This window comes from Aedes aegypti, chromosome 2 (genome assembly GCF_002204515.2).
Source record: "Aedes aegypti strain LVP_AGWG chromosome 2, AaegL5.0 Primary Assembly, whole genome shotgun sequence".
In the NCBI taxonomy this organism is placed as follows: domain Eukaryota; kingdom Metazoa; phylum Arthropoda; class Insecta; order Diptera; family Culicidae; genus Aedes; species Aedes aegypti.
In genome coordinates this window covers 106791323-106818543 of record NC_035108.1, presented here as the reverse complement: position 1 = coordinate 106818543, position 27221 = coordinate 106791323, and the positions used below count along the sequence as shown (strand labels likewise).

At 37.1% G+C, this 27221-nt stretch overlaps 1 protein-coding gene across 3 annotated transcripts in view; it reads left to right on the top strand.

Moving 5' to 3' along the window:
• The first annotated feature begins 1773 nt into the window (after positions 1–1773).
• Positions 1774–27221, top strand: part of LOC5574228 (chromatin modification-related protein eaf-1) — a 47671-nt gene continuing 22223 nt past the window's right edge. The window contains exons 1-5 of one of the 3 annotated variants that reach the window (XM_021841868.1): positions 1774–2015; positions 2290–2671; positions 9836–10672; positions 21256–22610; positions 22672–22795. In XM_021841868.1, the coding sequence (XP_021697560.1) occupies positions 2531–2671; positions 9836–10672; positions 21256–22610; positions 22672–22795 (2457 nt within the window). In that variant the 5' untranslated portion in view covers positions 1774–2015; positions 2290–2530. Of the gene's footprint in view, positions 2016–2215; positions 2672–9835; positions 10673–21255; positions 22611–22671; positions 22796–27221 lie in introns of all 3 variants that reach the window. The other 2 variants (XM_021841865.1, XM_021841866.1) reach the window with 2 other exon arrangements.

Here is a 27221-nt window from a genome sequence, read left to right as displayed (position 1 = left end):
ATGTTACTTATGTGACTGACGATGATGGTAGAATGAGCCAGAGGCACAGAGGCACTCTCTCCTCGGATACTGTTCGTCCTGTTCCATTTTTTTGTCACAATTAGAAATGAATGTTACTAGGTATTTGATGGCTCAACGTCGCGTCTGAGTCTAATGGCTTTCGGCTATCTAATTCGGTTTTAAACCTGGGTCACATATAAAAGATGTTTATGCTAGTACAAAAATTTTCTGAAAGCGATGTTCAAACAGAAACTTCTTGCATCACTAGCGCCCCCACACAACGAATTGCGTCAATCAGTGGTGAATATCAGTATCTTGAAATATTTCATATTCACCACTGATATCGTCATGGGAACTTAGCGATGACAGCGCCACAACGAGGTTGCTACTTGTGTTGCCATTCTAAATAATCGTTAATTGTCTTACACAGTTTAACAATCGGATTTCAACATCTGTTATCTGTGGCTACAAACCTTTTTCTCCCCAGAAACTCAAAGTATAAAGAGACATTAAGCATATAAGTAACATTCCGTATTAACACAATAGTATTTATCTAATGTAGTTAATCGATCGCCGTTTCCAGACATATCCTTAGCCTGTCCAAAATACATGATTGTCCCTATCGGGTTAAAGTTTGATTCTTAGGCAAACAGGTTTGAAAAAATGTGTTTAGCGTGGGGTTTTAAGTAAAGCCTTAGGCCTTCTTCAACAGATCTGACACACCCCCTGAGATTTGGCCCCCTCTGAGGAAGAGAACAAAACGACCGAAGACACATAATTCCCCCTCTATACGTTACCCTAGTGTGGTGCACCGGCAATGCGCGCCAAGTAAAATAATCAACCCCATTAAACATTTGACAGTTCAACAGCCGACTAAATCGATTCAGCAATCGGTCGATTGTTGCACCGACGCTTATGGAAGTTTAACACAGGGATCAACCGAATATCATCCAATAAAATAGGGTGTACCGACGTAATCCTACTAAATAGGTGAATAAGTCGATTGTTTCTGTAAAATCCAACAAAGTTGACCTACTTAATATCAGATTTCATCGGTCACCCGATTTAATCTGGCGACAAATCAGTTGATCGCTGTGTTAATATTCCATAAGCGTCGGTGCAACAATTGGGTCCTAAAATGTTTAATGAATTTTTGTTTTTATTTAATAATACGAAACAGCATGTTATTGCAACTACTTTAGCAAGTTTTCCAGCTCAAATAACGGCTATAACATTTTTAAACTTCAATTTTAAAAATGGTTTCGAATATGAACCTTGACACTTGTGATCTTGTTTGACATTCACTTTTTCGACAAAAATGCCACAGGGCATATAGTTTGAACACTGGGGTTGTTCCTATCTGACATTTCGGAAGGGACACGGAAAACAAAATATACCCAACATTTGAGTTTAAACCAAAAGATGTGACAAAATCATAAAAAAATGTTTTTTGTACTTAAACCAATGAAAATCAATTAAAAATTGAGTAAACATGTGTTTCTGCCCTAAACTTAAGCGTTTGGTACTAAAATTGAGACAGGGCTTTAGGACCCTATTGACCGATTTTTCAACCTATTTGAACTGTCGAATGTTTAATGGGGAATCCGCTACTAGCAAATGAACCGCGTGGTTCACCAGCGGCACACTTTGAGAACCATACCGCTTGAGTCAAATCGAACCCACTTTCCCACAGGCCCACTCAGAACTTGTCACTTTTGCTCGCTTGTGTGCGTGCAATCGGCAAGCGTGTGTTCGATGTTTGGAAGGAGGCAAAGGAAAAACGAAAAAAAAAATCTATCGCGGGCTGACGGGAACGCGTCTTGTTTGCGAAGGAAAATAATTTCGTTGCAATTTTCCGGTGGAAAATCGGTGCAAAACGGCTTGAAAAGTGTCCAACTGTGTGGTTGAAGCTGCGTATTTTGCGAATATCGTGTTGGATTTTTGGTGAAATGCGGGGATTGTGTGAAAAAAGCTGCATAAAAATTTCGATTGACAGCAGCATCGTTTGTTGATAAGTGAGTGGGTGGAAACGCAAAGTGCAATCGTCTTTTTGTGGGGGGAACGTGAAGAGTCTGGTCTTCTAAGAAGGAGGAATGAGCCTATGCATGCTATAAAACGTTTGACTTTTACTGTGCGCCCTGTTTTCAAGTTGCCCGTGAGAGAGAGCGAGACAGCACCAACACACGGCGCACAGTAAAAGTCATGAGAACAAAAGAATTTATGGCACGTACAGAGGCTCTGCTAATTGCATGTGCGGTGGGAGAAAACAATAATCGACGGCGAACGAAGAATGATTGCAGAGTGGAAAAAAGATGAAATTGAGCGCCAATATTGAACTGTGCGTCTGAAGGGGTTAAGGGGAAACTGTGTTAAGGGGATGCTTCCGGAAGGGCGACAGGCGTTTGACAGATCATTGCGAAGAAAGTGAAAATGGCTCGCGGAAAGCGAGAGTAGGAAGTTTTGCTGGAGGAAATTGCATCAGATTCGTGAGGCATAAATCAACATCTGTTACGAAGAGAAGAAGCTAACGATGGCTGGATACAAGTGTGTGAATTTTGGGGATTTGTGCCGCCTGTGTGCCAGCAGTAATGGAGGACGAATCGGGATCTTTTCGGATGAAGGGAAACGGAAGAACATACACGTCAAAATCACCGATTGCCTCAAAATAAAGGTAACTAAATTTTAGAGTCAATTCGGTCTCGGACACTGAGGGAACGGAACATACGATTTTCTTATGGGCTAACGACATAAGAAGTATTTTATTTTACAATACAAGAAATTTACACTGAGGATGCAGGGCTGAGGGTGCAGAGCTATTCGGGCCTTCCTTAGCCGAGTGGTTAAAGTCCGCGGCTGAAGGTTTCTGGGTCCGTCCATGCTGAAGGTTTCTGGGTTCGATTTCCGGTCGGTCCAGGATCTTTCCGTTATGGAAATTTCCTTGACTTTCCTAGGCATAGAGTATTATCGTACCTGCCACACGAGATACGAATGCGAAAATGGAAACTTTGGCAAGGAAAGCTCTCAGTTAATAACTGTGGAAGTGCTTATAAGAACACTCAGCTGAGAAGCAGGTTCTGTCCCACAGTGAGGACGTAATGCCAGAAAGAAAGAAGAAAAACTTTTGTTAACTCTAAAGTAACCCTTGATAGACTCCAAAAGAATAACTGAAAGAACATTGGACGGAATCCCAGCAGAAATTCATATATGCATAAATAAATGACAATGTTATATTTTTCCATGATGTACGATGCGGCAATTGTTTTGCTTAACAAAAATCTCGTTTGTATCTTTAGTTGTGCATCAGTACGCATAGTAGATGGTTCCATAATAAGTCAATGATTTGTGCCAATTGGCGTAGGAATTATTGTAGGTTCCCTTAAAAAAAGTCGAAACGATTTTTTTTTCCAAAACTTTGAAAAACCTTTATGGAAGAACTCCGTAGGATCCGTGGGAAATCTCCTCAAAGTAAAAACTGGAAAAATCGATGAAAAAATAAATGAAAGAAAAAATATGTGGAGGAAATCTTGGGATAATCGCTAGGATTTTTTTAAAGTAATCTCTGTGAAAATTATTGGAGGTAGTAGCGTTTGAGTGCTCTAGGATTTTCTGGGCCAAGTTCTGTAAAAAAATCCTCGTAGCATCTCTTCAGAAATCGCTGGTAGCATCCCTGAAGAAGTACCTAAAAGTATTCCAGAAGGAATCTTTGGAGAAATCACTAGAATTTCTGAATCGTTCTAGAAAAATATAATTAAGAAATTGTGGAATAGTCACCCAATAATCTCTAAAAGAGCCTCTAGAATTTTGCATCAGAATTCACTGCAAGAAGATTAATGCAAAAAAGGGACATTAGAGACCATTTTGATTAAAATGGAGACTTTAGAAACCTTCCATCAAAGTAGACTTGTTAGAAAAATAGTTAAAGTAGTGAACATTACTCTAGAAGAAACCTGCATACCTGAGAAATGTAGTACTATTTACTATTAACAGGCGTGGTAGCGAGTCACTTTTTAGTGACTTGGCCACTTTATTCGACCTGGTCACTAAAAAGTCACTATTTGCACCAAAAAGTCACTAAAGTCACTTTTTTCGTGATCTGATGATAAATCAACAACAATCTGGATCAGCTTCTCAAACTTAAATAGTAGTACAGTAATGTTTTACTTATTTTGTTATTCTAATGCAAAGATCTGTTTTTTGATCAGAGAGTGATGGTTCAATTACAAATATATTCTAACTAATTTTTTCGTCTTCAGTTTTAAAATTCTTGATACTATCGGGAACTTCATAAGATCATCCAGAAATTTATCTACAATGTTTGTAAGGGTCGACAAAATACCTTACTCTCAAACACATTTTGAAACTTCCCAAGAAATGCACAAAGCATTTTTTCAGAAACTCGTTCCGCAACTCTGACATATGACAGCTTGAATGAATGTGACGATTAAGATCGACATTAATGCCAAAGAGTATTGCCATAATTCCTGTCTTCAGAGTTTATTAATTTTGAATTTCCAGGAGATTTTCTCTATTGACTGATGTTGGAGATTTTAAGTTGTTTTAAGCTCTTCGGTCTAGCGCCTGTACTAGGGTTTTGGTACCGGTAGTACCGGTACCGAAAGTACCGGTATTACAGACCAATTTTTGGTACCGAAATACCGGTACTGGAAAGCATTGAGTACCGGTATTTTCGGTACTGATGAAAAATCCACTAATCATTTGAATCAATATTATTTTTTTTCACAATAAATGTAACGTATGTTATGTAGAATTCGTTGATGGCAAACATCTTAGGTCGATCAACGAACGTATTACATAAAGGCTTATTCTAACCAGCATCTTTTCAGCACTGAAGATGTTTTATCTCCGCGCATAAAAACGTTAGAAGCACGAATTATCGATTGTTGAATACAAATGAAGCTGCTGATGATGAATATCAAGTTTTCTAGACAACTAGGATCAAATATAACGAAAGCTTTCAGTATACTAAAGCATTCAAAGGTGCTTCAATTAAGGTACAACGTGGTTCGACTGGTTATATTGTTCAAGGGCATTTTTCTAGACTGCCTAGAAATGCCCTTAAAGCACAAAGATTGATAGCAATTATTCGGAATAATTCGTGTATCACGAGAATACCAAATTTAACGATGCATGGGCAACAATTTGAGCAAACTTCCGGACGGACTTAGAAAGAGCTTTCTCTGTGTCTGAAAGTTATGTTACAAAAATACGCACACGTATGTCAGCTAAACATTGAACATAGAACATGCTTTGCATATTTTAATCCTACTTTATGAATGAAATGAAAGGCGATACAATGGGAACAGTCCACAAATTATTAATTTTGAACGGTTTTTCGCATCACATACAATATTACTCAGGACGTCTGCAACTTTTCCGAGCAACTGTGGACGGTTAAAGGATAGATTTGAATGAATGTGGTCCCTCACGTCAGACAGAACTTGTATTTTAACACAGATTTTTGTTTAGTTCATGATTTAGAACGGTTTACTAATTACTCTTTTTTTAAGACCTTATTTTGTTAGTGTTATAGTTCATAAAAATTAACAATAAGCGCCAGCAACCTTGTATTAATTGGCAAATTTGAAAACGTTGCGGTTCTGTTGTCCAATACTGTATGCTTTATGTATATTATAAACCTTTGTTCCAGAACCGGTATTTTACCGGTACTACCGGTACTGAGAGTTACAGTACCGTAGAACCGGTACTGGTAAAAAGGGGTCGGTACTAGGAACCCTAGCCTGTACAATATTTACCAGATTTTTGATTGCACACTATGTCCTTTGGTAATTATAACTATTGTAATTCGATGATGTTATCTGTGTACGTTGAAAGCAATTATCTGTTGAGACATATTTCGGAATACTTAAAGTAATTAAATTTTTAATTTTACATAATGTGTAGGCTTATTAATATTTTTTTTTTGTTATAAAGTCCGTATTTTCGTTTCTGAACTTTGATTTTGGATTAAGGTGAAGATAAATCGAAGCCAAACCTCAAATTTTCAAGAGCACGGATCTGGAGAACCAAACATCCATTTGAGCTGAAAACTTAATCGATTGGTCACTCGCTGGTGGTGACCAATCGATTAAGTTTTCAGCTCAAACGGGTTTTCGGTTCTCCAGATTTGTGCTCTTGAAAACTTGAGGTTTGGCTTCGATTCATCTTCACCTTAATATTTGTAGCTATGAAGTCACTTTTTAGTCACTATTTGGTCACTTTTTTGGTAATTTTAGTCACTAAAGTCACTGTTATTTTGCTGTCTGATCGCTACCAGCCCTGTATTAATGTACTATTTTTCGTACCTGTTGTACCACTATCAATATCAGAATAATTCCTGTTAATAGAGAAACCCTTGAATGTATTTCAGGATGAATTCTTTAAGGAATTTTCGGAAGACTTCATGGAAATCTTGTAGGAATGAAAGAAGGAAATCCTGAAAACACAACTGTGAGGAAATTCTTTTCGATTCGAGGATAAATAACTGGAAAAAATATGGTATGATCCCTCAAAAAAAAAATGTGGAACAAATTTTAAAGTAAGGCCTGGAAGAATCCCTGTATGGATCCATGAAGGAATATCAGAAATAATTTTTCCTTTAGAAGTTCCTGATGAAATTCTAGGTAGAACTCTTAAAATAATCATAGTAAGAAGTTTTGGTGGAATTTTTAGAGCAATTCCTTGCAAAATCTCTTGTGTATTTGTGTGAGAATCATTGAATATATCCCTGGACTAATTTTTAGATGCTTTCTTGAAGGAATATCGGACAGAATACCTATAGCCTTCCCTGAAGGAAATTTTTGAAAAAAAAAGTCCATAAGTGTTACCTAGAAGTATTTCTGGATGAACCTATTAAGGAAACCCTGGAGAACGTCTTGAAATTCCTGCAGGAATTACTGGAGGCATCACAAAAAGAATTCACAGGAAAATCCTAGAAAGAATTTCTGTGGGATCAAAGGAGAAACAACTTGAATAATTCCAAGCATAATTCCTTAGAAACCTCTGACAAAAGAAATGCCAGGGAGATCTTTGGAAAACTTTTTGAAAAAAAAAAAACTAGAAGAAATATGAAAAAATCTGTTGAGAAAATCCTCGAAAAAAATGTTTGAAGGAAACTCTGGATAATGCTCTAAAGGAATCCTTGGATTATTTTCGAAAAAGATTCTTCTGAAAAATTATTGCAGGCATCTCTGGAAGGATTTCAGTAGGAAATCATTATTGTTTTACTGGAGGTGTAATATGTGATTTCCCCTGTAATAAGCGTTGCATCAATAATAGAAAACACTGTTCCTTTAGTGGAGGTATGGTTCCTCTAGTGGCCTTTAGTAAAAATTTATCTACGATTACGTCATGGTATATTCTACACTTCATTCAAGGTTCCAAGCCAGTTGATACTACAGCAATTATTATAGTCCATTCATTCATACCTATAATTCTTCAGGCATTGATTCCAATTTTTTTTAGGTCTTGTTGTAGGACATTATTGAGAAATTCGAAATTTTTCAGCCAATTTTAAAATTTATTTAAAAAAAAATCCTAGAAGAGATTCATCAAGAATCCAGAAGTTTTTTTTCAGAAATCGCCGTAAATAGGAATTCATCAAGGCATACATAGAATTCACAAAAGTTTCATCGAGGTTACTGTAAAATTTTCTTTAAATATCCGTAGCGATTTTACGTGAAAAAAAAATCTGCAGCGAAACAAGCAGTTATACTTGTCACTTGAAATTTCAACAAGTCTTAGGAACATTCTTAAAGAAATGTCTTTTCAAATGACAAATTAATCTCTCATGTCGTGGTTCCTGTTCAGTTTTTTTTTTCAGGAAAGAGTTCTTTAAAGTTGCCATTTCCAAGACGGTCACCCCTGATTTCCCCAAGATATCATGTATGAAAAAATACAAAACGCTCTCCAAAAAAAAATCTGGGTACATTACTCTGAATACCATTTATCTTAAATGATATTTTTCTGAAAATTGAATAGACTATTTTCTTCATATACGAATTTGATGAACAAAGACATTTTCAGATCATTTGATAAGCATTTTTGCTTTTTGTGGAAATCAAATCAAAATTACCAAATTTTATTTACAAATTCAAAACATTTTTTGTTCATTGGAATAAAAATACTTTGAAATTTATCGTTAGATTTTCTGTTTCAGTGTTTCGAAGCCCCTTTAAAAAAAAAATATTTAAAGTAATCTAAAATGAAAAATTCATCAACCATTTATGTTTTTTGGAGAATTTCTTGCACCTGATTTTTTTTTTAAATCTGGAAATATTAGGGAATTTCATTGAAGTAAATGAGTAGACAATGCGAACCGAAAACAATTGATCCGGATTACATCGCTCGCCCACTTCATCTTGAGCACCACTGCTATAAGGACTGTTCATTTTATGAAGTGGACACTTTGTTTTTGCTATATCTTTTTCATTCATTGATAAAATCGTAATCGGTTTTCTGTGCATCGTTCCACTATTATTCTACAATGTTAATAAAAAATAAATTTTTCAAAATGCTATTGGTTGAAGAACTAAATAGTTTTTCCAAAAACTCCTAAGAAAAACTGTTCGTCAAAGTTAAGCATTGTTTTTCGCATAACAAAAATCCTCATTTTTATGAACAAATTGTATGTTGGCGTCCTTTATTATTCTACTGAAGGTAGCGCTTTAAAAACATCAATAATATTCCTCCGTTCTCTGACACTAGGTCATTCCAGTGATTAATCCTTTATGGCCAATTTTGCTAAAACACCATCCTTCTACACCCAGTAAAAAAAGTAAAGTAAAAATCGTGTTGAAAATTAGATTACTAAAGAAACTATATTTGTATAAAACAGAGCTAGATCGCGAGTCTTAACCGCATTCTTAGTTATTATTTTTTCCCTTCATGGTCGTTTTACTGAAAAATCTCATACTTTTAAAATCATGTACGCATATTTATCGATTTACTGAAAATTGTAAGCACATTTCTCGAAATATTTTGATGGGTAATCTCAGATTTAATTACAGTAGTGTTCCCAACTTTGATGATGGCCATTGTGCTTTGGAAGGTCTTCTGGAAATAAAACATTTTGTTTTACTATTGTGCTTTTAATGTGACGTGGGAACCAAATTAGCAACTCTATAAAGGCGTGGGTTATTTTCCACAATAATATATTAGTACTACCGTCAGGACGTACTTTAAATCTAAAAATTCCACTCATATCAATTCCATTTAAATTTATATTTTTTTTTTAAATCAGTGAAAAATGCATTTATGATATCTGGAAAATAGTTGCTCCAAAATTTACCTCATATTTTTCTGCAAGCTTCTGATTGATGATGCTTTCGAAGAACAAGCCTTTTTTGAAAATAAAAAATATAGATTGTCGAACTTTCCAGCCCATTTCTAATAATCATTGTTTTTGGTTACCTGCAAAAATCGACTGTTCTAAACGTTTTTCCTTATTATAGTGAAATTTAAATATTTTTGTGGCTTTTTTATTATCACAATATTGTACAACATTAGTCGATCGATGTACAGAAACCCGATTACGATTTCATTGATAAATTAAAAAGATATTGCATGTAAAAGGTGTCCACTGTATAAAATAAACAGTCCTTATAAATTGCTGTTTAAATTTAAGAAGATAAAAATATTCATGAGATCTATAATGAAAGTGACAAGAATATCATATAAATATCAGAAATTTTGTGTTTTATAAGAATCTTAATAAAGAAACATAGTAAAAACAAATAAGCCATAAGCGTTTTCCTATGAAATTGATACGTAGTTTTTGCATCAATGTACTTTATTCTGAAATTTATCCACTTTCCAGGTTTACGAAAAGGATCGCCTTCCGAAAAGCGTTTGTGCGAAATGTCTGAAGCAACTGGAAGCGCATGTCGAATTCCGGGAGTCGGTTGTGAAGGCCCAGGGAATGTTGGAAAGTTGTCTAAACTCCACCAAGCTGCGGAACGGCGGTATGGTCTATATCAAGGATGATTCAGTAAAAGACGATCAATCGAGCACTCAGACGACCAGCAGTACTTCGAATCCAGTTGCAGCCACCATCACCCTTCCGACCATTCAAACTCAGCCACCTCCCCAAGCCGCTCCTCAAGTAAAGCTGCTTCCGACAATTCCGGCCAGCAGTTCCGCCTTACAGCAGCAAACGGCCACCATTACGACCGCTCCGGCCATGACTCCCATCATCATCAATAGCCTACCTAAAGGTTTCGCCCAGGCAGCGAGTACTGGGAACGCAGGTGCCATCCAGACGGCCACAATCATGGCACCCAATGCGGATTTCCTCAACAGTATCATGCAAGCCGTGGGCATCCAGACGGGGGAGACTTCGGTGGCCGCAGCGGCCGTTGCTGCCGCAGCATCCACCCAGGAGAGCCATCAGCAAGCAACGGGACAAAATCAGCAGCAACAACCACTGGCTCAGTACACCATAACGGTGGATGGGCAGACCATCAAGGCCAATCAGATCCACTACAAGCTTCAGGATGGGACGAGTCAAGCTGTGCTGACGGCGGCTGCTTCCGTGGGCGATGGTGATCAACAGCAGCAACAGCAACAAGGCACCTCCTCGTACCAACAAATGGACGAGTTTCTCAGGATGAAGACACCGGTGAAGGTGATAAACCGGAAGGAGCTGGAAAAGACGGTGAGTGTGGGAATTAGATGGGGGTTAGTTGATGTGTGTTGCTAGATTGTATTCTTATTAAGAGGTCGCAACAAGATGACTGAATTCGAGTCTTACTTGAAGCATATTTGATTGGGAAAGCTCTAAAAGATTCTCAATAAACGGCCTTTTAGAGACGCAGGACTAATCTGTTTAATAGGGGAAAGTGGGGCAGTTTGGCCACCTTAAGAAAAAGTCGATAAGAGTGCTGGAAATATTATGAAATCTTCGGATTTTTCATGATTTCCAACAATTTTTAGATCAATACACTTGATCCGAATGATTTCCGTTGTCTCATAAAGTTCACGAATGAATGAATGATTTTTCAAAATTTATCATTTTACGAGTCGATTTTTACAGATGGGGTGATATAAGAACCCTATTTTTGGTTGTCATATAATCTCATATAATCTTAAAATAAAATTATTTTTCTCACTACACTTGAAAGTTATTAGTATTTATGAACACTCCGTGCAAAAAGATTAAATTTTAAGAACCCTCTAATAGTCAAACATCATCATTCTAAAATTATGAATTTTAAAAGAGCCATTCGGGGCAATGCCCATATTTTTTCGAACATCATTTAATTCTTTTACTTTGAATTTTGAACAATTTTGAACACTGACTTATAACATGCCTATTGCTTCATTTCCTTGTCAGCTTTGGGGTTGCATGTTACTTCAGATAAAATTTGCAGAATTTATGCAGTTTTCAAGGGGTGCTCATTCCACTCCATTGTCTAAACCGCCCCGACCACCCCTAACTGTATACGACTGTTGGTTAACATAAGCAATCTTCCCATTATTCTTATTGTTGCTCCAAAATTTCATCCAAGAACTGTTATAAATTTCTAATATGGGGATTACTCTGTGCGTTGCTGTGAGATTTTTTTTTATTGCTGTATGCATTTGACGTGCAAATCCAGTCTAACTGCACTTCAAATGCGGTAACACAAAGTAACCAAAGGCTTCTTAGCAACCATGATCCATATCATCGCCAACCTAGCAAAGAAAACTAATGTTTGACTACGCCTTCCTGGTTAAAAATCTTACCGCGTTTGGTGACGTCTGTTTGTCTGTGTCATCAGTTTTCTTTATATATGTATCCAAAGTCACACAAACTGACAGTACCGTGCAGTGTTATTAACATGAAGGAAGCGTTATTTCAATACTCGAACATTGTGTAGCATTAAATGTATGCTGAATGTAATAAAATGTATGATTTTTGGTATACCGCAATAATAGGACAAAGGAAGAGCTTCAAATTTATGTAAAAAAAAAATAATGTTTGATTTCAAAATTTACTTTTTACCTCCAGATAAAGGATAGTAGGATCCTCCATAACAGGACGGATACTCTACCCATTATCAAAGATACCCCAAAACCAAAAATCTACTTTCGGTTACAGTGATACCTCGATATAACGTAACCTCTTTATAACGTAACTCAAAATAACGTAACTTTTTTGGTTTCCTTTATTTTTTTCATTTTTATTATAAACACGATTCTTAAACTCCCTGACTTTTGGTTCAGAAAGGGGTACGGGCGCGTTCTCCCTCCCCTTGGTTATGCGACCTTGCCGCGATGGGAGGGCATAATCCATTAGCCCATATGATGGAAACCAAAGGCGTAACCTGTAGTGGTGGTATCACATTTTGGCATTTTTTGCTTAAAGCCGCGTCATAATTCATATGGCATAGACGCAATAATATCTCGGATGTGATCCAACGGACATTCTGCGTCATTGATAGAATTGATGCCCATTTCAAATAATTAATCTATTCGAAGTGGACATTAATACTATTGGTGACGTTCAGTTTGCCTTTTGCTAACCAGAATGATCCGTAGCCACTCTTACTATTAGCTAGTTAGATACATCGTTATCATATACGACGTAGGGAATACTTAGGAACTCTTGGGTAAATGACTAGTAGATTCACTGAGTAGAAATAAGTGGCGACAATCTTATTTCAATATGGTTTTTACAATGCCATAATAAGAAATACCTGTTTTGTAACAGAGGTATAAATAATCTAATTCCAGCTTCATTTTCGCAAAATTTACAAGTAGAAAGTAGGCGTTGTGAAGCATTGCATTTGCCACCGAAAAGTGAATCATGTAGGAGACTGTAATAGAAGCCTAAGGTAACTTTACTCTTCAATATTCACTAGAAAATGACTATGGAAAGTAAGACGCTGAGATCGATCATTAGGGTACACTTGCTAGTTCCGAAAAATTGTTGAACAGACAAGGAAAGCGACTTTTTTCTTCAAGGATATATGAACGTAATGACCAATAAACACTTTTAACAACAAAAAATAAAATTAACTAGAACTACTACTAAACAGCCTAATTTTGTTAAAACTTGACGACAATTGACATTTAAGACTCTAATCTTACGTAAAAGACAGGAGTAATCAGAATAGCACTTGAATGACAAATTATTCAAAACTATTTCGACTAGACAGTATTAGTAATGACACTACTACACAACTATTTCAAACAAATTCTGATGGAGCTGCTGATTTTCACAATGCTTCCTTTTCTCAGAAGCAAGGGAATATGGGCACTTTTCAAAAACTACCACGTCACAATACTAATAAAAAAAAACAGTGTTCATGTGGGCGCCATTGCCTAGTCCGTCTGAGTATTGGTCCTGGTAGAGGGGAAACTTGGCAAAAGCCAGACCGAGGGTTCAGCCTTGACAAGTTAAGCTGTCAGGCAGCTCCAACTGAATACCATACAAAAAAAAAAAAAAAAAGAAAGGGGTACGGGCGCGTTCTGCCAACTCGGTCGAGGCAGATTTCTTGTGTGAACAAGTTACAACATGGACGTTCTAAAGTGCCAGAATGAAGTGTTGTGCTTGTGGGGAGCACTTGAAGATGGGATGGAAGGTCATTACTTCGCGTTCGTGCTATACTTCTGCTTATCTATAAAGTTATATACAATAACCGACCCTTAGCTTAACTATTTAAATTAAAAGTTGCAACTACAATAATCGTTTTGAGCTTACTAACATGTCGTCGCGTTAATTTAATCATAATGATCTTTTATCTACATCCGTCGAACCATTCTGAATGGCCGTTGTGAGAATATCACTAAAAGCTTCTCACATGCAATAAAGCTGGATTGTCCTACATTGAAACATTGAGGTTTTTGCTCTTTTGGATTCATTTTTTGTTGTTCGTCATCAGTCCTGAATGCCGCACATGGCGTACAGTGATCATTGCCATGGAGTTTCTCGGAAGCTGCATGGGGATTGTTATCATGGGAATCCAAAGAGCGAATTTTGTATGATTTCATTGTAGGTCAATACAGCAATAAAGCATGTAACAATCACTAACATTTCTTTGCTCTTTATCCTTGGTTTCATATCAAACCCGCCATTACTACGAGGAAAAAATCATCCGAGAAGAAAGACATGGCAGCGTATTGGCCAAGAAAAGATAAGTATTATGTTTCTGTAAATATTCTTATTACTGATTCCAAGGTGAATAAGATCAACTAAATTTTTAACTAATAACAAACTTGTTCCACAGAGCTATTTACAAAAAAAAAACACACAAAATCCCTCCTTTTCCATATCCTTAGGCAAAACACTTTACTTCCGCTATATGTATGACTGATTCATGTTCTTTTGGCCTTGCATCATTCATACGTGTATTGGAAGTCAAGAGTAGAAGCAAAACTTAAAGAACCTTCTGGTCAAAGATGTTGCGTTGCCTACTTCCCAAACTCCAAAACCCCCTCGGTGTATTATGGACGGCGTGAGGTTTCAAACTTATGCTAGAGATTTGGCCCCTGACCCCCTTGTACATCAATAAAATAAAATAAAATAAAATAAAAAACACGTTTCTTAAACTAAAATCCAGCTTTTTACGCTAGCTATAAATCAACAAGGGGTGTTTCAATTTTGGCATTTCTTGGCTACAAATTTTATAGTTAAGTCTTAGCAGGCAATGATTTTATGTTGTTGATTGAACTGTCATTAATTTTCACTCGATGTATTTTGCAACAAAATTATTTTCGTGTTCAACTTTTTATATTGAGATAAACCATTTTCTTATAATTTTTAATTATTTCGTATGATTTTAGGCAACCAATGATTAGGATCCATTGAAAGTTTCCTGGTGTGAACGAGTTCCCATACAATTTTTGGATGGTCGGACTATTCGGTGTGGATTGTGGAAAACCTACAAATATGAATATTAAGGTGATTATATAACGAAGCCACACCTCAAATTTTCAAGAGCACAAGACTTGAGAACCAAAGAGCGCTCTGCGTTGAAAATTTACCCCATTGGTCACCACCAGCAAGCAAGCTATTTGATTGATTTTCAACGCGAACTGTTGACAGATTCTCCAGTCTTGTGCACTTGAAAATTCTAAGTTTGGCTTCGTTTTATAATCACCTTAAGCGTTTTTCTGCGCAAGCAAGGCACTAATCAATTGGCTATTGAGAAATTGAAGTTCTTAAATTTTGCTTGAACCCGCTACAAACTGATAGCTTTGCCTGGAAATCAGCAGGTTTGATTTTCTAAACAAGGAAAGTATTTTCAATTTTTAAGGTTCATAGCAAGCAGCCGTGCGCTATGCTGTTACGACCTTATTCTACTTTAGCGAACGACCGAAACCCTCAGCGTGAACTCCCTCGCATTTGTGAAGGCCAAGAAATTCCTCCCTGATCGCAATATTATTTCTATTCCCACAAACTTCCTAGATGAATATTAAATTCTAACATTATTAGTAACAATGGATGGCACTAGATCCCACACGTTACGAATAACGAATAACCTGTTTTTCGTCCCTATTCACATTAACAGTTCTGCTAGTCAAAGACAAATTAAATCAGTTTTCTTGATTATTAATGAAAATTATCCATCCAGGCTCAGATCCAGGCTACATCAAGGCTCAGATGGTCTTTTGTGTTAGTGGAGCATAATACCGTTTTGACTCATATTCCGAAAACTTAAGGCCAACAGTGACTTCAAATGCATCTGATAGGAATAAATTAGCTGATATTTGTGAAAATTTTTATTTATTCGCAAAGTCTAACTGTTAGCTGTCGGGTGTGCCGATAAAATTGTTAAGGTACCGCGGGGAAAGTGGGTAAATGGGGTAAGTGAAAATAATTGGTATATTTTACTGAATATGTGAATTACAGTTTTAAACTCATGCGTAAACCTTTGAGGCCATTGAGAATATTACGATAGGTATGAGATTTCTGAGATTTTTCAGCCTTTATTGCATAATAGAGCGAAATATTGTTAAGCTATCAACTATCACTCCGTAACAAGTTGGCGGCGTGCAATCTTATTTAAATATTTTCAGTGGAAAAAAGTTGCGGAAAATAATTTTCTGTACCACTTCTAAGTAGTCCCCTCTGATAGTTTTAAACTGCAATAAAAAAAGTTTTAGAATTAATTCGACATACACCTAGAAATAACTAAATTGAATTACTGTCAATTTTCTAATCACGTGGGGCAAGTGAAAAGTTTCTCATTAGAGATTGAAATTGTGTTTTCTCTTTAGGCAGCTATGAGTATAAAAGGTTCACAATTATCATAGAACAAAAGAACGTGCTGATAATTCAAGAAACACTATACTCAAAGCGTTAAATGCTATTATCATGGCCAAATCATGGAACTTCTCTAAAAAAAGGTTGCCAAATATTACGATATTAATATGTTTACTTCGGACAGCCAATTAAGGGGTCTATTTTATAAGTCGAGTCGATCAAAATGACTCGACTGGTGTCACTGTCGACCGAAAAATTCGCTCGACTCAGCTCTGTCACTCGAGTTTTTCGACAGTTGTCACTCTATGTGACTGGATTACTATGGGAGTCGACGGGTGACATCTGAAATATGCATGCTTGCTTTGATCGACAATGAATACAGACGAGTCACATGAATCTGCTTGATTTACAAAATAGGCCCCTAAAAGGAATATGTTGATTAAAAAGTCCCAATATAAGAGAACGCACGGAAATCTTGTGGAATGTCTATGTAAAGCTAGTTCAAAACATAAAAAATGGGGTATAGATGTATCGACATAAAAAAGTTTTTAAATACTTTATTGAACGATTCCGTTTGTTTTCTCTTGAAGAGTTATCCGACATCATATCCGATTTTCTTAAAAACAAATAACGAGCGGTGGAAATTCTACAGAGCAGAAATGCATTTGCTGTCTCATGATGTAAGAACTAACATTGGAAATGTTGCAGTTATAATGTTGTCGAATCATTTCAACAAACATAACTGAACAGAAGAAAATTCAATTTACAAGAATAAAATTTTCTTTGTTTACATGTTACTTATGTTATTGTTCATTGGGACGCCTTAATAGATGTTAAAGGTAATAGAAATCGTGAATGTAACTGTTAGTTAGTTAGGGGCCTTCCTTAGCCGAGTGGTTAGAGTCTGCGGCTACAAAGCAAAGCCATGCTGAAGGTGTCTGGGTTCAAATCCCGGTCGGTCCAGGACCTTTTCGTAATAGAAATTTCCTAGACTTCCCTGGGCATAGAGTATAATCGTACCTGCCACACGATATACGAAAGCGAAATGGCAACTTTGGCAAAGAAAGCTCTCAGTTAATAACTGTGGAAGTGCTCATAAGAACACTAAGCTGAGAAGCAGGCTATGTCCCAGCGGGGACATAAATGCCAAGAAGAAGAAGAAGAACTGTTAGTTTTTGTGCTTTTTGTTCAAAACGATAAACTTTTCACTTGCCCCACCTGGGGGGAGGTGGGGTCTAGAAATCCCGAAAAACAATGGACGTAATATTTGAATCGTCCCTCAGAGCTTTACATTTTCCTTTGTAATCTAATCAGATAGCTGGAATATATGTAACAATTTCAAAGAGCAAATTCATGCTTTAATATGGTTAATGACCTGATTTTGACAATTCGTTTTTAAAAGGGTTTCCAAATTCCTTGTAATGTGTAAGCTATCCGTCTCAGTTCTTTCTGTGTTTCTTAACTGTGGAAGTGCTCATGAGAAGTTGAAAGGCAGGCTTCTGTAAAGTCAGAAAGAAGAAGCCAAGCCGTCCAAGCTGTCGGGCACATATTACGTAAATTTACATGAATTTTTAGGGAAGCTGCTTACGCAGACTGAATGTTTTGACGTTTCCATTTAAATTCTAGGAATAAAATGAATGATTCCAGTTATTGAAAATATATAACTTCCATTTTATCAACCTTTACAAAAACATCGTTTAAGTATCATTTAAAGGAGGGCTATGTGATTTTAAATGTGATAGTGTATATATTAGGTAAAATGAGTGAAAGAGGTTGGAGGGGTTTTTTTAAAAAATAATTTAATTTTCAAGTCTAGTACATGACTTTGATAACGGCCTTATAATGGAGGTCAAATTTCGCGTATCTGTTAAAGGATACAAACTCTAGTGGAATTAAATGGTATAGTACTAAATTCGGTTTTCATTTATGTATAGATAATCCACTAAACAATTCGAAGGTTTATTATTATTTTTTCAATTTTAACTAGTATTCCGTAAATTATTTTTGAGAAAAAATCCCATGTAATTTTTAAGGATATAAGCAGACATAACAAAACCAAGATGGTTTGGTTGAGACAATTAGTTTTCAAGTTATTCAAACAGGTATGTTTACCCATTTTTATATGACGTAAACTAGTTCTTGAATTATAGCGATAAACGTCATCATCACGTAATGCTTTGAATCTTAGATAGAATAGTAAGTATTTTCATCTCTCGTACATTGTTTTCGATCCATTTGTAAAAAAAAAATCATATAAATTAAAGTACATTATTTTTTTTTAATTTTAATGTACATTAAAAAATATTTCTGAATTTTTGGGTCACCCTGTTCCCCGAAAGAGCACCCTAATGACGAAATAAAAAAATACGGGCCGAAATTTTTTTAAAAAGGCATGACTGGAACAATTTTCTAAAAAAATAAATTTTTTTTTTTTTTTCGAACATCGACCACCTTGGGGACGGACCAGCACAATTGTGCTGGTCTGAATTTGACCCTAAAAAGTTCATGGGTTGATAGAATAGCCAAAATAAAGAAAGTTTTGTTGAGATGATGAGTTTATAAGGTAAATTTTTAAATAATCACTCAAATATGGTCCGTCCCGAAAGGGATAAAAAAAAAAACACACAAAAAAAACAGGGAAAATATTGAGAAATATATGTAAGAAAGACTGAAAATACCTGGTAGGTGAATAATATCAATTTGAGATTTATTTTCCCATAAAAAATATTTTTGAACGAAATTTAAAAAAATAAATATTTTGCTTCGATGTAACGTAACCTCGATATAACGTAACGAAAATAAAAATCGAGTTACTGTATATGAAAAATATTAGGTTCATTAAAAATTAACTGTGTGTGTGTGTGTGTGTGTGTGTGTGTGTGTGTGTGTGTGTGTGTGTGTGTGTGTGTGTGTGTGTGTGTGTGTGTGTGTGTGTGTGTGTGTGTGTGTGTGTGTGTGTGTGTGTGTGTGTGTGTGTGTGTGTGTGTGTGTGTGAGTACAATCCATCGCCCACTGAACCGGCAGTGCTTTTATGGAAGAAACTTATTTCCAACTATTTATAGTTTTGTTTATTGTTGCAAATAATTTTAGCCCTGGAAATGGAAAGTTGATAGCTCTATTGTCCAGACAGCGACCTTCTAGGACGCCTGTTCATACACGTACATCCCGAGGTCGTTGTCCGATACAATAAGCCCCGCATTAAGACATTCCTGATATCAAATGGATATTCTTCTTTCTGGCGTTACGTCCCAACTGGGACAAAGCTTGCTTCTCAGATTAGTGTTCTTATGAGCACTTCCACAGTTATTAACTGAGAGCTTTCTTTGCCGATTGACCATTTTTGCATGTGTATATCGTGTGGCAGGTACGTAGATACTCTATGCCCTGGGAATCGAGAAAATTTCCATTACGAAAAGATCCTCGACCAGCGGGATTCGAACCTACGACCCTCAGCATGGTCATGCTGAATAGCTGCGCGTTTACCGCAACGGCTATCTGGGCCCCATAAAATGGATATCTGAGATGCATTAATACTTCCTGAATCAAAGTTCAACACTTTGATCCTGGCACGTATTTAGTTTTATATTTAACATTCAGTTCAATACTTGCCACCCTGAATATAGAAATGGAAATCTCTCACCAAGGTTAATTGCTCTTCAATTATGAACCAGCTAATGTCGTTTTCGTTTTAAGGAACTGGGTCGGTAATCTGTACATAAACAAACAAACGTCAAGCAAATTGCAATTCGGTCGAACCTGAATCGGGTTGGGGTTGAAACTGTGATTCAGACCGGGTTGCACCAGTTCCAACCTAGGTTCAAAAACGAATTCTACATAAGCTTCCTCCGTTGGGTCTCCAAGCTTTTCCTGTATTTGCTTCTTTGTTTTAGTCCTTTAAAATACAAGAAAAACAATTATTTTTTTCCAAATAACGCCCATTCCCGCGACATTTCTTATTTTGTTGCATTTCTTTATCGTTTTCAGTCCGCCTGCAAATTTCTTAGTATTCCTTCATTTTATTAATACATGCATTTATGTTTAACCCTCTAATACCCAACCCCGCCTTTAGACGAGGTACACTTTGGAATTTTGTGTATTTTTTCGTAGCTCGGAAATTAAAATGATTTTATTTTTGGCTTAAACCTTGACTCATAACACGCATATAAGAAAAGTTTTTTATGATTTTTGAAACTTATTTGTATTATTGAAAATTGTTTGAAAAATTGTATTCTTATATAACCTACAAATGCCTGGGATTCATTTGACGTGTATTATAAAAAATCGTAACTCTTATATTTTTCTACGATCAACCTATCACAGAAGAAGAGCCTAATGGTATTGAAATAATTTCAAATCTGTTTTTCCGTTAGTTACACGGAAAATAAAAAATGTTCCAGAAAAAAATTTAAAAAATCATATTTTCAAAAGTATAGTAAAAACTCAAATTTTTATTATTGTCAAAAATCAGTAACCAGAAGAGGCTTCAAGAAAAAAATTAAAAGGATAGGGATGTTCAAAAATAAAAATAATAAAAATCAAAAATCAAAATTCATAAATTTGCGAAGAAAAATAATTCATTGCCCAAACCGTGTTTAGAATGATTTTAGATAATGAAAAATAATATTTAGATCGAAAACAAAAATTTGGGTATTAGAGGGTTAAGTTCTCAGCATTACTGTTAACAATAATTTATTCATGTTTTTTAATTTTATTTTTATAATATTACATGTATCATTTATTCCTCTACTCCTGATTATGATTCCTCTTCGCTACCTTCTATTTTATAAATCTCCTCCGCCTTTGCTTTTAATTTATCTTTGTCTTTGGCTAAGGGATCATTCAAATATGACGTCCATCATTTGGGGGAGGGGGGGTCTCTACTAAAGTGTGACAGTACATGTAGAGGGTATTGGAAAATGCCTGACAGAGGGGGAAGGGGGGGTCCATAAATCCAGAAAAACGATGGACGTCATATTTGAATGTTCCCTAACTCTATCCACTCCTCTTCTCCTAACCCTGATATCAACTTTTCGTATTCTTCATTCCAGCCGGAGCTGGTCTCAGCGAAGAAGCCCAAAATCAGTGTCTTGATTAAATCGCCTACAACTCCGCAGGCTACGCTGGTAACGTCCACACCTCCCAAGCAAACCATTCTGGCGGCAACAACTCCGATGGCCACTGTATCAAGCAGCCCTATCACCTTAACGCCCGTGTCGTCCCATACCAGTATAGCTAGCTTTTCGTCCGCTCCGACAGGGACGATATTCACGAGTTCTCCGCTTATTGCCAGCTCTGCTGGATCAACGGCTGTGAAATCCACTACCGCCATACCGGTGCTGGATGCCAAAATGATGCAAGGCAACAAATGTGTTGTCCCAATTATGTTAAAGTCCGAAGGCGGCGGAGAGCAGATTGCCCTGGCTCCGATTGCGAACGTTGGAGAGATGAATAAAACCATGGTTCCAAATGTTCAATACGTACAGATGAAGCTACAACCTGGTCCGGATGGAATGTTCCGACTGGCCCCAGCTCAGATGCCACCTGCTCTCACGTTGACCCCTCAAGGCCTCCAACAGTTCGGCATCAGTCCGATGGAAACGATCCAAATTCAACCCCCTCAGCAGCACCAGCAAATACAAATTCAACCCCAGCAAATCCAAGCCCAGCTTTCCATGCCAAGCGTGCAAGTTCCTCTGTCCAATTATCTCAGTCTAGTCGAAAAGTCATCCCAGGTTCAGAACCAGTCCGCAACGGAAGTGCAGCCCCAGCAAGCAAACATAGTCATCACCACTCAACCTGTTCAGCAGCAACCCCAGCAACAGACCCCAGTTCAACAAACCCAACAGCTACAAGTTGTCCAAAGACCCCCGATACAGGTTCAACAACCAGCCCAGCAACCTCCTCCGAAACCTCCCAAACCAAACCCTCCTCAGCCACCCCCAGCACCACCTCCCTCCACAACCACCCGCAGAGATTCCTCCTCCCAAGACCAGCTCAACAGCTCATCGGAGTCGATGTCCAACGTGACCAACGCGTCCATTGCGGCCACCCAACAGATGAAGGCCATCTCCGCTCTGTCCCTGCTCAAGCAGGATACCCACCCAGATTCACTGTCAGGTACCAGCACCCAAGGAACCAATGCCAACGTCTCCTCCACCGTGAGCTTCACTTCCTGTGATGTTTGCTCCAAGTCGTTCAAGCGGAAGGAACACCTGATGCAGCACCTCAAGTCGCACGTCGGTCTGCGGCCGTTCAAGTGCGACGAGGCGGGTTGCAGCAAATCGTTCAGCCGCAAGGAGCACCTCATGAGGCACATCGTGTCCCACACCGGGAAGAAGCTGTTCGCGTGCCCAATCTGTCGGAAGTACTTCTCGCGGAAGGACAACCTCAAGAAGCACAAGAAGTGAGTAGGACTGATAGTTGGGTCGGTGATAGAGATGTAAATGCTTTGGTTTTCATTTTAGGACCCATCAGGAGAATAGCAGCTCGGCTCCGTATCACTGTACGATCTGTAGCAAGCACTTCTACATTAAGGGGCACTTCTTGAAGCACAAGCAAATGCATGACATAGCGAGCGAGGCACAGAAGGTGAGTAGTTTATTATTTTACCCAGCACCCACAACACGCCTCAGACCGTTTGAGCAACATTAGCTTGAAGCTCAATTTGGTACTACGTTTGACCATACTGTGTGATACTGTTTGACGAACAAATTTGGCAGTTTGTTGGATCCTATAACATTTCCCCGAATACCATTACCCCGAAAACCATCACCCCGAAAGTCAATACCCCGAATGGTCAAGTACCCCGAAAACCAATACCCCGAAAACCATTACCCCGAATAGTCCGTTACCCCGAATACCATTTCCCCGAATGGACCATAACCCCGAATTTTCTTGGCACGAAAAATTGAAGAACCGACAAATGAATCCCATATACCTATTTCATAGAATTTTGATTTTCATTTGAATTTTTGTTCTTAATGTTATCAAAGATTTATTATTCTTTTAATCAACAGCTATTCTTCATGAGCCAGGTGAGAACCCAAATTTTACTCACAGGCGTGTACTTGATTTTGTGAGAATGATTGTGTTCACAGCAATAAATCATTTTTCGAACTGATGATAATGCTGACATGTTAATATTAGAGACATTTCCCGCCCTCTTTCAAAAGCGTTATATTATTTGGTAATGTATAATTATATTTTTATATTGCTGGAGGCAATGCGAGTTCAACATATTCTCAAATGTCATTAGACTATGGTTTGAAAAATGTCAGATGAAAATGATAACTGATATTAAACTGACCACTATTTCAAAAGTACATCGCTAAAGAACAGCCTATGATAAAAGAAGAAAAAAATCACTGTTGAAAGCGTCAATAATTATGATGCCAACAATCACTTTGCTAGTGCAACTTCAGAAAGAATAGCCGATAACTAAAAGAAGGACAAATCTCTTCTTGGAAATTGTAATACTGACAAGATGTAATACAGACAAGTAATGCAGGGGCTTATTTTCATTTACTTTTTTAAAGTCACTGCCAACTTTGAATTTCGCTCAAGACAATTTTGTCAGTCGATTTTTTTACCACTATTGCTCAAACTTCAACTCAAACGGTACAACTCGAAAGAACAGCCTATAACTCAATGAAGAGAAAATCATTGATTAAAATTTTTACACTGCCATTATACAACCTCGAAAGAACAGCCGATGTTTGAAAGAATAAAAAATCACCAATAGGAATACTAGTAACTTAACTCTCCCTTACTCGATATTCTGTATCTCGATATTTCCCCTAACTCGATGGAATGCACGGTCCCTTCAATCTAGCATACTTTGATCCCTCTGTAAGTCGAAACCTCTCTAACTCGATGTTCCCTAACTCGATGCGATCTGTTTCAGTTTCCTATGCAAGTTTACCTCTCTAACTCGATATTTTCATGGAAATTTCCAAATATTCTCCAAATGTTCATAAATTTCATAAATTTGATAATTATGATTATAGTGATAGTAAAATGAAGGTTCACAAGTCATTTCAGGGTGATAAGAAATTAAATTTTTGAAGACTATGCAAAAAGTGTCACGTTGGCAAATGTACAAAAAATTTACTATTTTTCACATTTAATTTACTATTTTAAATGTACTTTGTCGAAACAATCAAAATTTCGAAAATTGAAAAAAAAAATGTGTTCTGTATCTCGATACCTCCCTAACTCGATGATCCTTTCAATATCGAGTTAGGGAGAGATAACTGTAGTTACTAAGCCGAAAACTTTCAGGCTCAAATTCGCGAGCTTCCTTGAAGAATTTCTTGAAGTGCATCACTCATTTTCGGGGAAGTGTCGTATTAGGGGAACTGGTTTTCGGGGTAATTTACCATTCGGGGTAATGGTTTTCGGGGTAATGTGTCATTCGGGGTAACGTTGCATTCGGGGTAATGGTTTTCGGGGTACTGGTTTTCGGGGAGATGGTTTTCGGGGTAATGGTATTCGGGGAAGTGTTATAGGACCGTTTGTTGAATTGACCTGAATGGCACAATGGCTGGCAGCCAAATTCTTCATTCTTCCAGATTGCTGGATTTGGGATCTTCTAAAATTTCAGCATTTGAAGATGCACTTCTACATATTCTAAAATTCACCTAAAGCTTTTTATAGATTTTCCACCCAGAAATTCCTCCAGAGATTATTCCTGGAACTTCTTTGGGGGATTCCTTATATTTTAAGGATTTTTTGAAGATTTTCATCATAAATTTTTTCAGATTTTACTCCTGGTAATTTGAAAAATATCTCCAGTCTACAGGAAGCAATCTAGAATTAATTTAGAAATTCTTATAACAAATCGTCTAGGAAGTTCTGCAGTGCTTCTTTCATAGCTAGCCCCAGATATAAAGGCAAAACTGCAACTTTGCAGGGTTACTGTCCGGCAGTCTTACAACATGCCCTGTCCTGCCCACTGTATCCCTCCAGCTTTGACCACCTTCTGAATACTGGGTTCGCCGTAGAGTTGGAAGAGCTCGTGATTCATCCTTCGCTGCCACACACCGTTTTCCTGCATACCGCCAAAAATCGTCCTAAGCACCTAAGCATCGTCCACGTTTCATGCCCGTAAATGACTGGCCTTATAAGTGTTTTGTACATGGTATATTTGGTGCGGGGGAGAATCTTTTTGACTTACATGTACCGTCAAACGGGGTGACTTGCAACACTTTTCAACTTCAATCTACCAAAACCATAATCTGAACGTCATCTAAAATTCTAATTTCCTTAAGTACTTTTAATTGCCGGCCCGCCTACAGAATGGGATGACAGAAGATTGAATCGAATTATTTTGTCATATCAAAAGTCATTAAAAAGGTGTAAATTTTTAAATGTCCTTGTGCGGGGTGACTTGCAACACTCAATGCTAATTTAGTTTTTTGCCAATAAAATGTTGATATTTTTCATTAGTCACACTTGTGAAGTATTGCTATTCATATATTTGAAGCATTCGAACCAGTACAAGAGCATTTTGAATACCTTTTTGTAAGAAAAAAATCGAGCTATTTTTGTATCCGAAAAAGATGTGTTAAATCATCAAGGTCCAATATCTTGACTGAATAATATTTTTAACGAGTGTTTGTAGTTGATTGATGAATTATTACTCTTTTGATTATAAAGTAGACTTAACACAAAGGTTTTCTACTTTTATAAAACTCTAAATGGCTTGGAAATAAAGTGTTGCAAGTCACCCCGTGTAGGTACATTATTATTAAAATATTTTTTATTAAAAAATTGTTGCTACAATTTCGTAAAATAAAATTCGTCATATCATCGCTTATTAGTTATAGAAACACCATGTAGAGTATTAATTTTGTAAATAAAATCTATCTCACGATTTTAACCTTCATCAAGTGTCAGTTTTCAAGACATTTAAAAGAATTATGTTTAATGCATAAACATATTTTTAAAAAACAGATTTAATCGTGGCCCCTACTTGGATTGTGAGTCACACGTATTGAAGCATCGGTTTCAAACGAATTTTCTTTTGCAATTTGTGTTTTATAGTGAAAATTAGTTGTAAATTTCAATGTGTTGCAAGTCACCCTGCCGTTGCAAGTCACCCCTTTTGACGGTACCGTAAAATGGGGTATAAGGAACCCATGGGGTGTTAAGGCATTGAACTTCAAAACCAACATTGACAAATCACAGCATTGATCCTAAGTTTTTTTTTGGATTCTGGTTTGTGTTATATATTCGTTAAAATTCTATCCGGTTACTGGATTTCAAATTACATTGCATGCATTCGATTATTTAAGGGCAAAAAATTCATCTGAAAAATGATGAAATAATATTTGGAAAATTTGCTGACATGTATACAAACATTGTAAAATCGATTGTTAACAAAATTTAAGCAAAATCTCCACGACGTGCACTTGAAACTGTTCGGAAAGGAATGACGCAAGTTGAGGCCTGTAAAACGTTCGGCATCGGTAAGACTGTTTTGAACCGAAGAATAGTCAAACCAAACACCGGCGAACATTCCGGGCCGATATTAGCGATTTATCCTGAATAGGAAAAGCTCCTAGCAAGACGACTTGTTACATGTGCTGACTGGGGTTATCCATTCGAAAAGAAAGAAATCGCCGATTATTTGAAAAACAACCAAATTGTGATTTCCCAGTGACCAATAACACACCAGGTATCGAGTATGTTCGTGAGTTTGTAAATCGGCACAAAGAAATGTCATACCGTATCGCAAGTTACCGTGGTGAATCAAAATCCGGACGGTATCAACAGTGCCGGATTTGGCCTTCGGGGGGCCGGGACAGATCTCATAAAGGGGGCCCTTTTATACAAAATTCAGCACGTTTTGGAATTCCACAAACCAACGTATTGAATTTGAGTTTTGAACGAGATGGTCAGTCCAAACATATGAGAGGCCCAAATGAAAAGTAGGTTGTGAGCTATATACATTCAAAAATTCAACTGTTTTCAAGTTTTCCAACAGTGTTTTTAGGTGATTTTTCCGTTCAAT